Source organism: Panthera uncia, chromosome E3 (genome assembly GCF_023721935.1).
Source record: "Panthera uncia isolate 11264 chromosome E3, Puncia_PCG_1.0, whole genome shotgun sequence".
Classification (NCBI taxonomy): domain Eukaryota; kingdom Metazoa; phylum Chordata; class Mammalia; order Carnivora; family Felidae; genus Panthera; species Panthera uncia.
This window is the reverse complement of record NC_064815.1, coordinates 29075660-29088958: the sequence shown is the minus strand read 5'-3', so window position 1 is coordinate 29088958 and position 13299 is coordinate 29075660. Positions and strand designations below refer to the sequence as shown.

At 45.5% G+C, this 13299-nt stretch overlaps 1 protein-coding gene across 1 annotated transcript; it reads right to left on the bottom strand.

Moving 5' to 3' along the window:
* Positions 1 to 8736: 8736 nt before the first annotated feature.
* OCM2 (oncomodulin 2) lies at positions 8737 to 12599 on the bottom strand. Its single transcript, XM_049639347.1, has 4 exons — positions 12292 to 12599; positions 11476 to 11608; positions 10928 to 11037; positions 8737 to 9041 (listed from the first exon to the last, which is right to left on the bottom strand). The coding sequence occupies exons 1-4, from the start codon at positions 12350 to 12352 to the stop codon at positions 9016 to 9018; spliced, it is 330 nt and encodes a 109-aa protein (XP_049495304.1). The 5' UTR covers positions 12353 to 12599; the 3' UTR covers positions 8737 to 9015.
* Positions 12600 to 13299: the final 700 nt, after the last annotated feature.

Here is a 13299-nt window from a genome sequence, read left to right as displayed (position 1 = left end):
AAATCAAAGTGCTTTCTCAGTTTCAAAAGGCAAGGAAGCAAAACAGCGTAGATATTGGCAGCCCCCTCTCTCACTGTGGGAGGGCAGACCTGGGTGCCGGGGGTGGAATGGGGAGGATGGACACCTAGGTATGTTGGAGACCGCAGAGTGGAGAGGGTGTGTCCTTGCTTCCTTGTGAAGCCTGGAGCTAGCAAGCCTTGTAGTTTCCCTCTGCGTCAAGCATGGTGCTGCGGCTGTACCATATCCTCATGAGCGTCCAGGCAGTAGGCTGTACTTGGCGCAGGACGTACCCAAATACTAATATACAGAATCCAGAGAAAGCCAGACCCGAGAGGCCTTAAGGTCAGGACCAAGTGGAAGTAGCTGTGGCCTTGAGGGGTAGGTCAAGGCCACAAGACTAGAGAGGAATGAGGAGGACTTAGTGGTCGAAGGGAGAGAAGGAGGCCAAACTGCCTGACTTAATTCTGGATTATTCTATCACCTGCATGATGGGGAGTCCAAACTAAGTTCAGTTACAGAAATAGAAGATTACATCTTTTGGGGGCACCTGGGTGGCTCAGTCAGTTAAGCATCTGACTTTGGTTCAGGTCATGATTTCACAGTTCGTGAGTTCAAGCCCCACATCGGGCTCTGTGCTGACAGCTTCGAGCCTGGAGCCTGCTTCAGATTCTGTGTCTCCCTCTCTCTGCCCCTCCCCTGCTCATTCATTCATTCTCTCTCTCTCTCTCTCTCTCTCTCTCTCTCTCTCTCTCAAATAAACATTAAAAAGATTAGACCTTTTGCACAAATAATTGGGGAACTCACAGAGAGGAACACACACAGAGGCCCCTGAACGTCTCCCCTCCCACAACACTGAATATACAGCTACACAGAGCAATTCCTTCTGAGAGAAGAAACCCAGTAACCAGCTGAGTGACTCCCACACACCAGTCGAAAGAGGAAATATCCAAGTCAAATGGGTAGGAAAGGCTGAGACACACTCTCACCAGCTACAACCCCCACCCCGGCACAGTTAGGACGGAACCCTCAACTCCTAGCCTCTAACTGGGTTTGGACTACACATTTAGCACCCCAACTTTTAAGACTCCCATCTGCAGCCCTACCCCCAAAACATCTAACTTTGAAAGCCCATGCTGTTACTAGACCCACAGGACTATGAGAAACAAAGAAGCAGATCTTAATGAGCCCAGGAGCACTCACCAAGTCTATCCCCCCAAAGCTCAGTGCAGGGGGAGCAGGCAAAATGCCTATCAGTCTTTCCCTGGAAGGGATTTGACTGTTACTTTGCAAGCTGCTGCCTGAGGGTCTGGCTTCTAATTTAGCACACATTTAGGGGCTGGCTGCAATCCTTCCTGGAGCCCAAAATAGCTGGTTGGTAACACACCGGATTTCTCCCTCTGGTTCACTTCAAGAATAAAACCACGTCTCCCGGTATCTCTCTGGAAGGAGCTTATCCACACATATGGTGCCCCAACATTTACAGGCACTCCCCAAGAGATAGGCCCCCAAATTACCTGGTTCTGATAGCCAACAGACACACATGAGCCCCACAGCACCATAGCAAACATAGGCCAAGGGCGCCCTCCAGTGGCTATACTCCTGGGCTCGGCTCAGAGAGAGAGCTGGTTCCTCTGGATGAATTCCACTGCCCGTCTTTGAGTTCACTCCTCCCCCCTCCAGAGGATCAAGAAGGAAACATCGGACATAAAGCACAAGTTAAAGCAAATGTCTCCAACAAACATTTATAGAACATGCCATCCAAGAGCAGAATTCTCATTCTTCGCAAGCCCACACATTTTCTAACATGATAGATCACGTTAGAGCACAAAACAAGTTTTCTTTTTAATGTTTATTTTGAGAGAGAGAGACAGGCACACACAGAGGAGAGACAAAGAGAGAGGGAGACACAGAATCCGAAGCAGGCCACATGCTGTCAGCACAGAGCCCAAGTCGGGGCTCAACCTCACAAACCTCGGGATCATGACCCGACCCAAAATCAAGACTCGGATGCTTAACCAACTGAGCCACCCAGGTGCCCCAAAGCACAAAACAAATCTTAACAAAATTAAAAAGGTTAAAATCCTATCAAGCATCTTCTCTGACCACAAAGGACATTGAAACGAGAAATCAGCTACAAGAAGACTGGAAAATTCCCAAATAGGTGATTAAACAACATGGTCCTGAGGAACCACTGGGTCAAAGGAGAAATAAAAATGGAAATAAAGGGACGCCTGGGTGGCTCAGTCAGTTAAGCATCCAACTTCGGCTCAGGTCATGATCTCACAGTTCATGGGTTTGAGCCCCATGTCGGGCTCTGTGCTGACAGCTCAGAGCCTGGAGCCTGCTTTGGATTCTGTTTCCTTCTCTCTCTGCCCCTCCCCACTCACGCTCTGTCTCTCAAAAATAAATAGATGAAAAAGAAAAAAAAGAAATGGAAAAGTTGCTAGAAACGTTATAACCTAAGACTAAATGATGAAGAAATAGCAAATCTGAACAGACCAATTAGAGAATTTAAACTGTATTCCAAAGTTTGTTTCAAATGATTTTAAAAAGCTGTAGTAATCAAAACAGTCTAGTATTGGCATAAAACAGACACATGGATCAAATGGAACAGAACTGAGAGCCCAGACATAAACCCATATATGGTCAATTAATTTGCAGCAAAGGAGCCAGGAATATACGATGGGGATAGTACAGTCTCTCCAGTAAACAGTGATGGGGAAGCAGGATAGCCCCACACCAAAGAATTAAACTAGATCTATTTTATATCAGACACAAAAATCAACTCAAAATGGATTAAAACTTGAATGCAAAATTAAAGACTTAACTTGGATGTAAAGACCGAAACAGTAAAACTCCTAGAAGAAAAACAGGTTAAGCGCCTTGACATTGGTCTCAGCAATGATTTTTTAGATCTGACACCGAAAGCAAAAGCAACCAGAGCAAAAACAAACAAGTGGAGAAAATACCTGCAAACCACATATCTGATAAGGGTGAATACGAAAAATATCAAGGAACTCATGCAACTCAATACAAAAAGACTCAAACAACCCAACTGAAAAATGGGCCAAGACATGTGTCCAAATAGACATTTGTCCAAATAGACATTTGTCCAAAGAAAAAGGTCAAAGGTACGTGAAAACATGCACGACATCAGTAATCAATCATCAGGCAAATGCAAATCCAAACCGCAAAGAGATGTCACCTCACACCTGTTAGGTCAGTTTTTCTTTTCTTTTCTTTTTTTTTTTAATTTTTTTTAATGTTTATTTATTTTTGACAGAGAGAGAGAGAGAGAGAGAGAGAGAGAGAGAGAGAGAGAGACCATGAGCAGGGGAGGGGCAGAGAGAGAGGGAGACACAGAATCTGAAACAGGCTCCAGGCTCTGAGCTGTCAGCACAGAGCCCCACACCGGGCTCAGACTCACGAACAGTGAGATCATGACCTGAGCTGAAGTCAGACGCTCAACCGACTGAGCCACCCAGGTACCCCAAGGTCGGTTTTTCTAAAGGACAAAAAATTTTTAAAAAGCTGTCCAGAACACGGAGAAAAGGGAACCCTTGTACACTGATGATGGGAATGTAAATTGGTGCAGCCACTATGGAAAACAGTTTGGAGGGTACTGGGAAAAATTAAAAATAGAACTACCATATGAACCAGCGATCCCACTTCTGGGAACATATCCAGGGGAAATGAAATCCTTATCTAGAGATCTCTACACTCCGTCTTCATTGTGACATTATTCTCAATAGCCAAGGTAGAGAAACAACCCAACGGAAGAATGAATAGACAAAATGTGGCACAGGTGTATACGATAGAACATTATTCCACCGTGAGAAAGAAAGGAAATCCTGTGGTTTAGGACAACATGGATGAACCAGAAGGGTATGATGCTAAGTGAAATAAACCAAATACTGCATGCCATCGTTTACATATGGAATCTTAGAAAACAAACAAAACCTCATAGAAAGGGAGTAGAACGGTGGTAGCCAGGGATTAGGGAGCGAGGGATACGGGGAGAGGCTGCTAAAGGGTCCAGACTTTGAGCTGAAGTATACAGAAGATCCGTCCTGCCTCTGTAATAGCTCTCTCGGCAAAACCAACGCAGAACGCTCTTTTTGGGTTTCCCCTTTCTTTGTCAAAGCGAAAGCGACTTTGGCTTTCTTTCACTTAGTGAAACCACGTACTAATGCAGGTCTTATTGTAAAAGTGAGGCGGCGTAATTTGAACTTTTGAGGGGCAGGAACTACCTGTGTAGGCCTGTCTCTTCTACAGGTGCTAGCGAGAGCCGGTTAAACAGTCTCTGTAAGGCGACTGCCTCCGTGGATGCTGAAGTTTGGAGTCTGCAGCCAGGAAGCTGGGTAGGGAGAATGGGGGAGAGCGAGGACAAGCTGGCCCCCGAGAGAACAGACTGGAACTTGCATCAGTCTCTCCCTGCCTCCGGCTCGGATGCCCGGCGGGTGGGGGGGCTCCCCCAGGAACAGCTGGTAAAGTTTGTCACAGCAGGAAAGACACCCCCGGAGCTGGGAGCTAAAGGAAGACCCCACACCACGGAGAGGAGCCAGCGGATAAATGACCACCCGTGCTGACTTCTGGAGCCTAAATACTATGGCTGCCTCTTCGCTTGAAAAAGCGAGGGAGGGGGGAGGCGCACAGGTGGGTCATGTTGTCGCGTATTCCCATCTTCATGTTCGAAATATTTCACAACTTAAAAATAATTTAAGGATGTGAATCCATGTATTTACCTTCATTGTAGCACTCCTAGGGATTCAGAATCTACTCCTTACTGGGAAAAGCGGACTCTTTTTGAAGCCGGTTTAAACCTCATGTAAGAAGAGTAATCCTCCCAGTGACTAAGTTAACAGGCCAGGTGGAAACGAGCCTGGCGCTTCCAATTTCATCTGTTGTCTTCAGTGTTTGCAAAGTAATCCTATGCCTTCACATTAGCAGGAGAGATATAAGATAGGTTTTTGCTTGAAAATGGATTCCCGAGTACTCATTACACAAAAGCAAACTGCATCATCACACAGAATGAACTCTGTGCTTTGCAAACCTGAACAAACAGACGATGCCTTCACATCCTTGCTGTTTTCCTAGGCTTTGTTTCTGAGCTGGGGATAACTTTGGTGAAAACCCGTATACTTAAAAATTAATATATTTTGTAATGTCCAGATGCTGCAGCAAAACACCCAATAATGTTTGAAGTGTTTTGGCAATTCTTTATTGTTAGCCTCAACAGTTAAGCACATTCAGGGGACTGGCTTTCAGATCATGTTCCATTAAATGATAAACTACGCCACCAAACTGTAAGTCAAAATTACAGTTAAAAGTAATCCAAATTAGGGGCACCTGGGCGGCTCAGTCAGTTGGGTGACGGACTCTGGCCATCTGGAGGTTCGTGAGTTCAAGCCCCGCATCAGGCTCTGTGCTGACAGCTTGGAGCCTGGAGCCTGGAGCCTGCTTCGAATTCTGTCTCCCTCTCTCTCTGCCCCTACCCCACTCGTGCTCTGTCTCTGTCTCTCAAAAATGAGTAAACATTAAAAAAAAAAAAGTCCAAATTAAAACCACTTTCGCAGCCCTATTTTAGAAGCAATTAGGAAAACAGTCTTCTGTAACCTATCATGCACTCATTTCAAAGTTGAAATACATCATCCTACTACTCTCTTGAGGTAGGTTGGTGGTCATCTGCAAATTAGTTAAAAATCAAGAAAGCAAGCACAAAAATAAAGTTTTTTACGTACTTGTCAATTTCTTTTCTGGATTGTTACAATTTTAGGATTTTTTTTTTCCACTTTTGATTCGACTCCGGGTATGTTATATTTAAAATCTTTCCTCAGTATGTAAAAATACAAATGAGTCCAAAGGAATGAGTAGAAATTTCAGGAACAGAATAGTATGCAGGGCTTTCATTCATTCGCGTGTGGGGTACATCTTTGGCGTGAAAGTTTTTTAAAATCAAAATTTGTTACTTTGGCTCAGTGACAAAAATTGGGTGAATTCTACATCTGTTTTTCATTTCTCTAGTTACTATGCTCCATTTCTTAAAAGGCTTCAGTCTTATCGCATTGTTGTATAATCCTTCCAGCTGGAGATAACCAGTGTTAACATTTTGCTATGTACCGTTTCTCTCTTCTTTGGTGAGGTGCATATTAAATATGACTCATTTTAAAATGAATTGCTTTGGGGGTGCCTGGTGGCTCAGTCAGTTGGGCATCTGACTTCGGCTCAGGTCATGATCTCACAGTTTGTGGGTTCGAGCCCCACATCAGGCTCCGTGCTGACAGCTCAGAGCCTGGAGCCTGCTTCTGATTCTGTGTCTCTCTGTTTCTCTCTCTCTCTGCCCCTCCCCCGCTCATGCTCTCTCTCTCTCTCTCTCTCTCTCTCTCTCTCTCTCTCTCAAAAATAAATAAAAATTAAAAAAAATTTTTAACTCAGAAAATAAAAATCACTAATTAACAAATACATTCAAATGCCCAGAGTTGTTACCTGAATTCAGAGATGGAGTTCCTCCTCCCAACAATGTAATTAATCAAAATCCAAACAACATAATTAAAAATTGATATGAGTAAAGACAAGATTGTTTTATTTAAGCATACCACCTAACACTTTTTGGTTGTTAAATACAGACAGATGGCTCCTTATGATTGCTACTTATTATCTATTGATGGCGACTCTGAAATTAAGCTCCTAATGGCGACTCTGAAATTAAGCTCCTAAAACTGAGTTGGAACAAGGGAAGAGCAATGTATCTGCATTGGGCAAGCATAATTGGACTTGTCACTTTGAAACAGTTGAATGAATAAAATTCATGAATAACCAACCATAATTCTATCCGTGGAAAATGTGTGGCAATTTTCCTTGCATAGACATCCGTCTTCTGAGTATCTTCCCCAAGGTAGGATATCATCATGACCCAGTGCACAGTGGCCCCTGGGTGCTCCATATAACCCCTCCAGTCATTATCCTTAGACAGACGCCCTCCTGAGGGAGAGAAAAGAAATAAACCCACGATCTTCACCTAGATTAGGGTGATGTTGCCTTCGCAGCTCCAGCGGGTGATGGATTGCTTAGTCAACTAATAGCTCATAACCTTTATTTTAAAGCATCATCATGTACCTGGCTTCTCGGAGGCGTATGGTGGCCAGAGCCTCCTGGAAGAGTGTCGCAGGCTCACTCTGAGGTATTTAGAGTTGTAGCTGGGATAGAGAACCATTAGCTGGGAAAGGCTAATGGAGCCAAGTGAAATAAAAGAAGGTGCCTCATGGAGACGAAGGCACCATGTGGATCGTTTGAAGAATCAAAGCTCCGAGGTTTATCAGTATTGGTCGAAAAGGCCCTCTTGATGTCTCTCTTTTGAGCGATTCCCCGATGCACCTGGGAGACATTTGCACACACGGAGGGGAAGCTGAGGTGGGGAGAGCCTCACCTGCCAGATTCCTGCCAGGAAGACTGGGGCGTGAAGAGGGAACAGGAGTGCCATTTAAGGGCTTTGTCCCGCAAGATACCACCTCTAATATTCCTTGATTGTTCTTCCAATTGATGCACTTTGAAATCTCTGATGTTCCCTTTAGCCTCAGTCTAACGCAGCGCTATAGACATCACGTGCTTGTGCTGGTTGAATTTTTTTCCGAATCCATATGAAAATAAATACGTAGTTATGAAAATACAAATGTTGACCCCTGGGGGCGCCTGGGTGGCGCAGTCGGTTAAGCGTCCGACTTCAGCCAGGTCACGATCTCGCGGTCCGTGAGTTCGAGCCCCGCGTCAGGCTCTGGGCTGATGGCTTGGAGCCTGGAGCCTGTTTCCGATTCTGTGTCTCCCTCTCTCTCTGACCCTCCCCCGTTCATGCTCTGTCTCTCTCGGTCCCAAAAATAAATAAAAAACGTTGAAAAAAAAATTATAAAAAAAAATGTTGACCCCTGGCCCCCTCAAGTCACCTAGAGGCCCCCTCGTATACACCTCACACTTTGAAAAGCTGCCCTAACGCGGCCCTTGAAAAAACGGATTCAAAACTCGCTAAGCTACGTGGTGTGATGGAAGCAATCCAGGAGAGCCCAGGGCCTCATGAGCTTGGGGGGTGCAGTGAAAAGTGGGAGCCTTTCAGCAGGCTCCCAGGAAAATGCCTTAGCTCCCCTGTCTTGAAGTCCTCAGCTCCAGGGTCAGCCAGGAAAGTAGTGACTGCGAAAGACAAGGTGCAGGTGGCAGGGGGCTGGGTCAGAGCGGGCGGGTCTCAGATACCTTGCTTTTCTAAGAACAAACAAACAGACAAAGGCAGGCTTGAAAACGGGTCTGCTTGTGCCCACCGGCTCAGCAAGTCTCCTTGGCTTTGGGGCCACTGCAGTCGCACACTGGTTTTCTGTCCTGTCCTGTTTGCTTTTAAGGCTGTCTTATGGTGATCTAACACCCAGCAGCAGAAAACACATAAGAGTGATTTTACGCTCTTTATAAATCTCTTCATATTAATTTCAGACTCTGATAACTCCCTGACCCAAATCCTGCCCTGACAGTGCCATTTGTGACTCCCCCCCCCCCGCCCCGCCCCGCCACCCAACCTGTTTTCTCTGATGGCTGGTACACTCCATTGTGACTTGCTGAGGGCTTGATGGGACCAGAAATCTTTCTAAAAGCCTCGGTCCCCAGATTGTTTTCATCCCCCTACCTTGCTGAGAAAAAACAAAAAAAATAAAACAAAACAAAAAAACCACAAAAAAACAAAAAACCCACCACCACCACACACACACACACCCACACATCAGCAGATGATGAGAAACGTATCTTTATTGGGTGAATTTTAAAGGCATCGTCTGCCAAGGGCCTTACAGGAGTCATCAGGGCGTACTGACCACCGAAAATTCACGAGTGACTGCCTTGTTACCTCGCTAAAACAGGGGGCAAATTGGAGAAGCACATCCGGGGTAATGAATACATAAATTAGGGGCAGGTAGTGGGTTTCCCATTTCTAGGGGCTTTGGAGGCCTTCTGGCTGATTGTCTCTATCTCCACAGCCTGCGGCTTTTAAGAATGCACCATTTCCTGGAATTCTAGAACAGAAGAGGGTGAGAAAACGTCAGTGGAGATGGCTTGGTATTTTACAGACAGGCCATGTGGCCAGTGAGAGCTCAGAAGACGAGGTTGTCAGATGGTGGGCTTGGCACCCCTCTCAAGGGCACAAAAGGAGGGGGAAAAACGTGTCACTGACTGCAGGTGCAGGAGGTCTAGAGCGTCCCATCTTCCTGCATAATCTAACAAACATCTTTAGCTCTGCAGCAGAGCCCCTCGTATGAGAACTTGTCAGCCCAGGGGCACCTGAGTGGCTCAGCCGATTAAACATCCGACTCTTGATTTTGGCTCAGGTCATGATCTCATGGTTTCACGGGTTCGAGTCCCACATCCTGCTCTGAGCTGACAGTGTGGAGCCTGCTTGAGATTCTCCCTCTCTCTCTGCCCCTCCCCTGCTTGTGCTGGCTTTGTCTCTCTCAAAATAAATAAGTGAACTTGAAAAAAAAAAGAAAAGAATTTGTTAGCCCAGCCATTTCTCTCTGACGATGCATGGATTTGGTATAATGGCCTGTCGCAATCTGGGGCCGCTCAACTTTCTGTCTGGCTACTTTAAGATAGAGAAGGAGAGTTTTCTTCCTTTTCTTCCTCCTTTCTGCAGACGTAGGAAGCAATTCATAGAGTGGGCCTTTGAACTCCCTTTTCTCCCTTTTCTCGGTTGAACCCTAACCTTACCCTCAAGAGCTTATGTTACTAAAAGACGACAATGATGATGGTAACAATAATGATGAGTCGCTGCTACTGATTGGAGTCGAAAACCGGAGATTTGCTTTATAGTTCTTGGTATGCTTCGCCTATTTGGAATTTTTCCGTGGTTAGATTTAAATAAATCCATCTTCTTTTACCTAAACTCTTGTTCTGAACTATCTATAGAAGCTACATTAACTCCTGCATAGTAAGTTACAGTGGTATCATTTGGACGGGATTTTAAAATGAGAATTTTTAATTTCCAATTAGTACCGCCATAAAGACCAGGCATAAATTCTCCCGAGTTGGCATGCACAGTGTAGCTAAGAAGCGTGTAAGCAACATGACTGAATCGGATTAAAATAATCCTCCAGCCATGTAGTTATACTAAACTCTGAATATAGGGCTCTGCACACAGAAGACCCCGTACATGACGTTTGATCTATTCTCTACTATTGTCCACTTGGGCTACTGTCCAAGAAAATGTGTTTGTTTAACCCCTTGAAAGCTAAGAGGCTTTCCTATGCAAGTCAATAGACATTTTGGGGGCGCCTGAGTGGCTCAGTCGGTTCAGCGTCCGACGTCAGCTCAGGTCATGATCTCGCGGTTTGTGAGTCCGAGCCCCGCGTCAGGCTCTGTGCTGACGGCTCAGAGCCTGGAGCCTGTTTCGGATTCTGTGTCTCCCCCTCTGCCCCTCCCATGCTCATGCTCTTTCACTGTCTCTTAATAATAACTAAACATTAAAACTAACTAAATAAACATTAAAAAAATAGACATTTTGACATGAGACACACTTGAGAATGTCAATCCTTCCCTTATTCAGAGGGGCTCAAATCCCAGCAGTGGCAATTCCTTATATTATTTCCAATTTGCATTGGGCATCTTGCAAATCATTAGCCAGGCAATAGCTAGTCCCCTGGTCAAGTGAAGGCTATTTTTTGGGTCATAGACAGTGAGTGACTCACAGGACCAGCTTCTACGATACATCCCCAGGCATCACGCTAGTCTCTACATATATCATTTGTATCCTCGCATTAGGCCCATTTTACAGATGACAAGACTGAAGCGCAGCAAGGTTAAGAAAGAGAGATTTTAACTAACCACATCGCCCGATCTCATGGCCCAATCCCCCGGGTTGCTTCAGGAGCTAATTCTTTTGTGCCGTGTACAGGTGTGAACATACCGTCAGCCCCGATTTTCCCGTCACCGTCATTATCTGCAGCCGCCATCAAGGACTTGGTTTCTGACTCTGTCAGCTCTCTAGCGCTGCTCTCAAACTTCTGGAGGAAAAACCTGCAGGGCAATAAAGATTATGGAACTTTTCTGAAAGACCACACACGTCTGTGCTAACCCTCTCTTTTCCTCTTGAAGCAAATCATCCGTTCCCAGCAACTGTGATATTCAAAGGTCTTTGCAAGCCAAAATCGCCTTCCTTGTAGAAACTAACAGTGGGCATTTTGTTTTTAAAAGTTTTTCTTTCTTCTTCTTCTTCTTTCCAGGGGTGCCTGGGGGGCTCAGTCGGTTAAGCATCTGACTCTTGATTTCGGCTCAGGTCACAGTCTCATGGGTTCATGAGTTCGAGCCCCTCGTTGGGTTGTGTGTTGACAGTATGGAGCTCGCTTGGGGTTCTCTCTCCCTCCCTCTTTCTCTGCCCCTCCCCTGCGCGCGCGTGCACACACACACACACACACACACACACCACTCTCTCTCTCTCTTTAGGGTAAAACTTACTTAAGCTCTTCTTCATCCAGATACCCACTCTGGTCATTGTCTATGAACCGAAAAACATCCTTCACCTGACTGGCCGACATCTTGGAGAGGCCCGATGTCTGGAAGAATTTTTGGGGTTCAAAAGTATCTGGGTCTGAAGAACAGAGAGAGGGTTATTCTCAGGCTCACCGGATCACCTTCCGTATTGGGGCCAAGGTGCTGAAAACATAGGTCATCAAAAACCCTCCTCGGGCCATCATTGAGCTACAAGGACGCTCTGCTCTCAACTTTTACCAAAAGACAAAGCCTATGTTAACTGACTAGAATTTAAATAAAGACTTGGAACAAACAAACAAATAGATAAAAAAACAAAGACAAAGAGGGGGCTATGACTGGTGCAAGATTTCGAGGCAGCCAAGACTGGGCAGCTTGGTGATGGCATCTCCTGTGTCCCTCCCCACCTTACCTGTCCACTTGCTTTTACCCATCTCTTGTCCCTCTCCTCTGGGCCACCCCCCCTCCCTTTCTACAGGCTGTGTGGCCAAGAGGCACTGGTCTAACTGGTGGGGCAAAACGCAGTCACTGGGTTCCATCAGGCATCCACAGGCTTCTTCCTTTTTTTTTTTTTTTTTTTCACTTTTAGTACATTCCTTTGGCCTTACGGAAATGTAACCATATGCTCAGCTCTCGTATCTCTATAATTTTAGTTCTTTGGTTGAGGACCGTTTTATTCTCTGATCCCACGAATTTTCAAATGTTCACATTTTTAATTTCCGTGGCTTTGCTGGAGGCGTGACTACGTGGGAAATACGCACCCCTGCCTCACTCTCCTTTTACCTTGGCACTCCTGCAGGGCTGCGGCAATGTCGTCAGCACTAAGGACGTCTGTGATGCTCATTTTCCACCTGTTCACACAGAACACATGAGATGTGGTAAATGGCAAGCGGGAACACGCACGTCCAGGAGCACGACCCCTTCCCAGGCCCCTGAAACTGTCTTTGTGGGGAAGGTTTAAAATGTGATAAGCGTGCCATTGTATTAAGTGATGGGACAGAACACCCACATAAAAACCATAAGTGGGAAGGATCCCAGCCCCCTTTGTCTCCTGAACGTTCTTCAAAGACAAAATTTAAAAAAAATACAACTTAAAGAATGACTTGATCCCGTTTTCTTGCAAAAACTGTATTTGCACAATCAACCATTCACGTAGCCGTCTACAAAACGTTCAGAAGTAAATCACGTTACAAAGGCAGTGGCAGTTTGCTAGACCAGCCTGCAAATACAGTGCTACCAATTCCTCTCACAGCTTGGCCTCCTTGGAGACCTTTGGTGGAAAAGATGCTATCTATCCCGAAGGATGCGAATCAGAGTCACGAAAAAGCCAACTGCCAGAGGTCAAAATCCTTCCAGGAGTCAAGCCCACGGGGAAAGAGACATCTGAGCACAGCCTGCACCAGCCTAATAGGAACGCATTAGGAAAGAAAAGTCTGGGGTCTCGAAGGTCCACCAGCTACTTACCGTTTTAGACTTTCCCCCAAGAAGAATCAGGGAAAAGAGTCGAAGGAGCAAAAAACAGATGTGCTTTTGCTGCCTTACTGACCTATCTTATATAGGATTGAAAAAGTGATAGTAAGAACCTCTTAGATTTCCTTTTCAAGGATCAAGTAGATGTAGCTCAAATGTCTTGCCTTACTAATTAAACCTTTTTTTTTCTATTTATATCACAAGGGAATGTGGGTGGGAACAGCCAATATTGAAGAACAAACCTCAACAAACCTTAACTAGGGTTTCAGTTCTGCAAACGAACCCCACTGGCGGTGTGGAGAAGACACAAGAAGCCTGGCA

What these genes read in the sequence shown, in the direction of transcription:
- OCM2 (XM_049639347.1), bottom strand. Translation starts at nt 12,352, where the DNA reads ATGAGCATCACAGACGTCCTTAGTGCTGACGACATTGCCGCAGCCCTG. An exon ending in AGCCCTGCAGGAGTGCCAAG is followed by an intron (nt 11,609 to 12,291) that starts GTAAAAGGAGAG and finishes TCTGTTCTTCAG; the next exon opens with ACCCAGATACTTTTGAACCC. An exon ending in CGGGAAAATCGGGGCTGACG is followed by an intron (nt 9,042 to 10,927) that starts GTATGTTCACAC and finishes CTTCTGTTCTAG; the next exon opens with AATTCCAGGAAATGGTGCAT.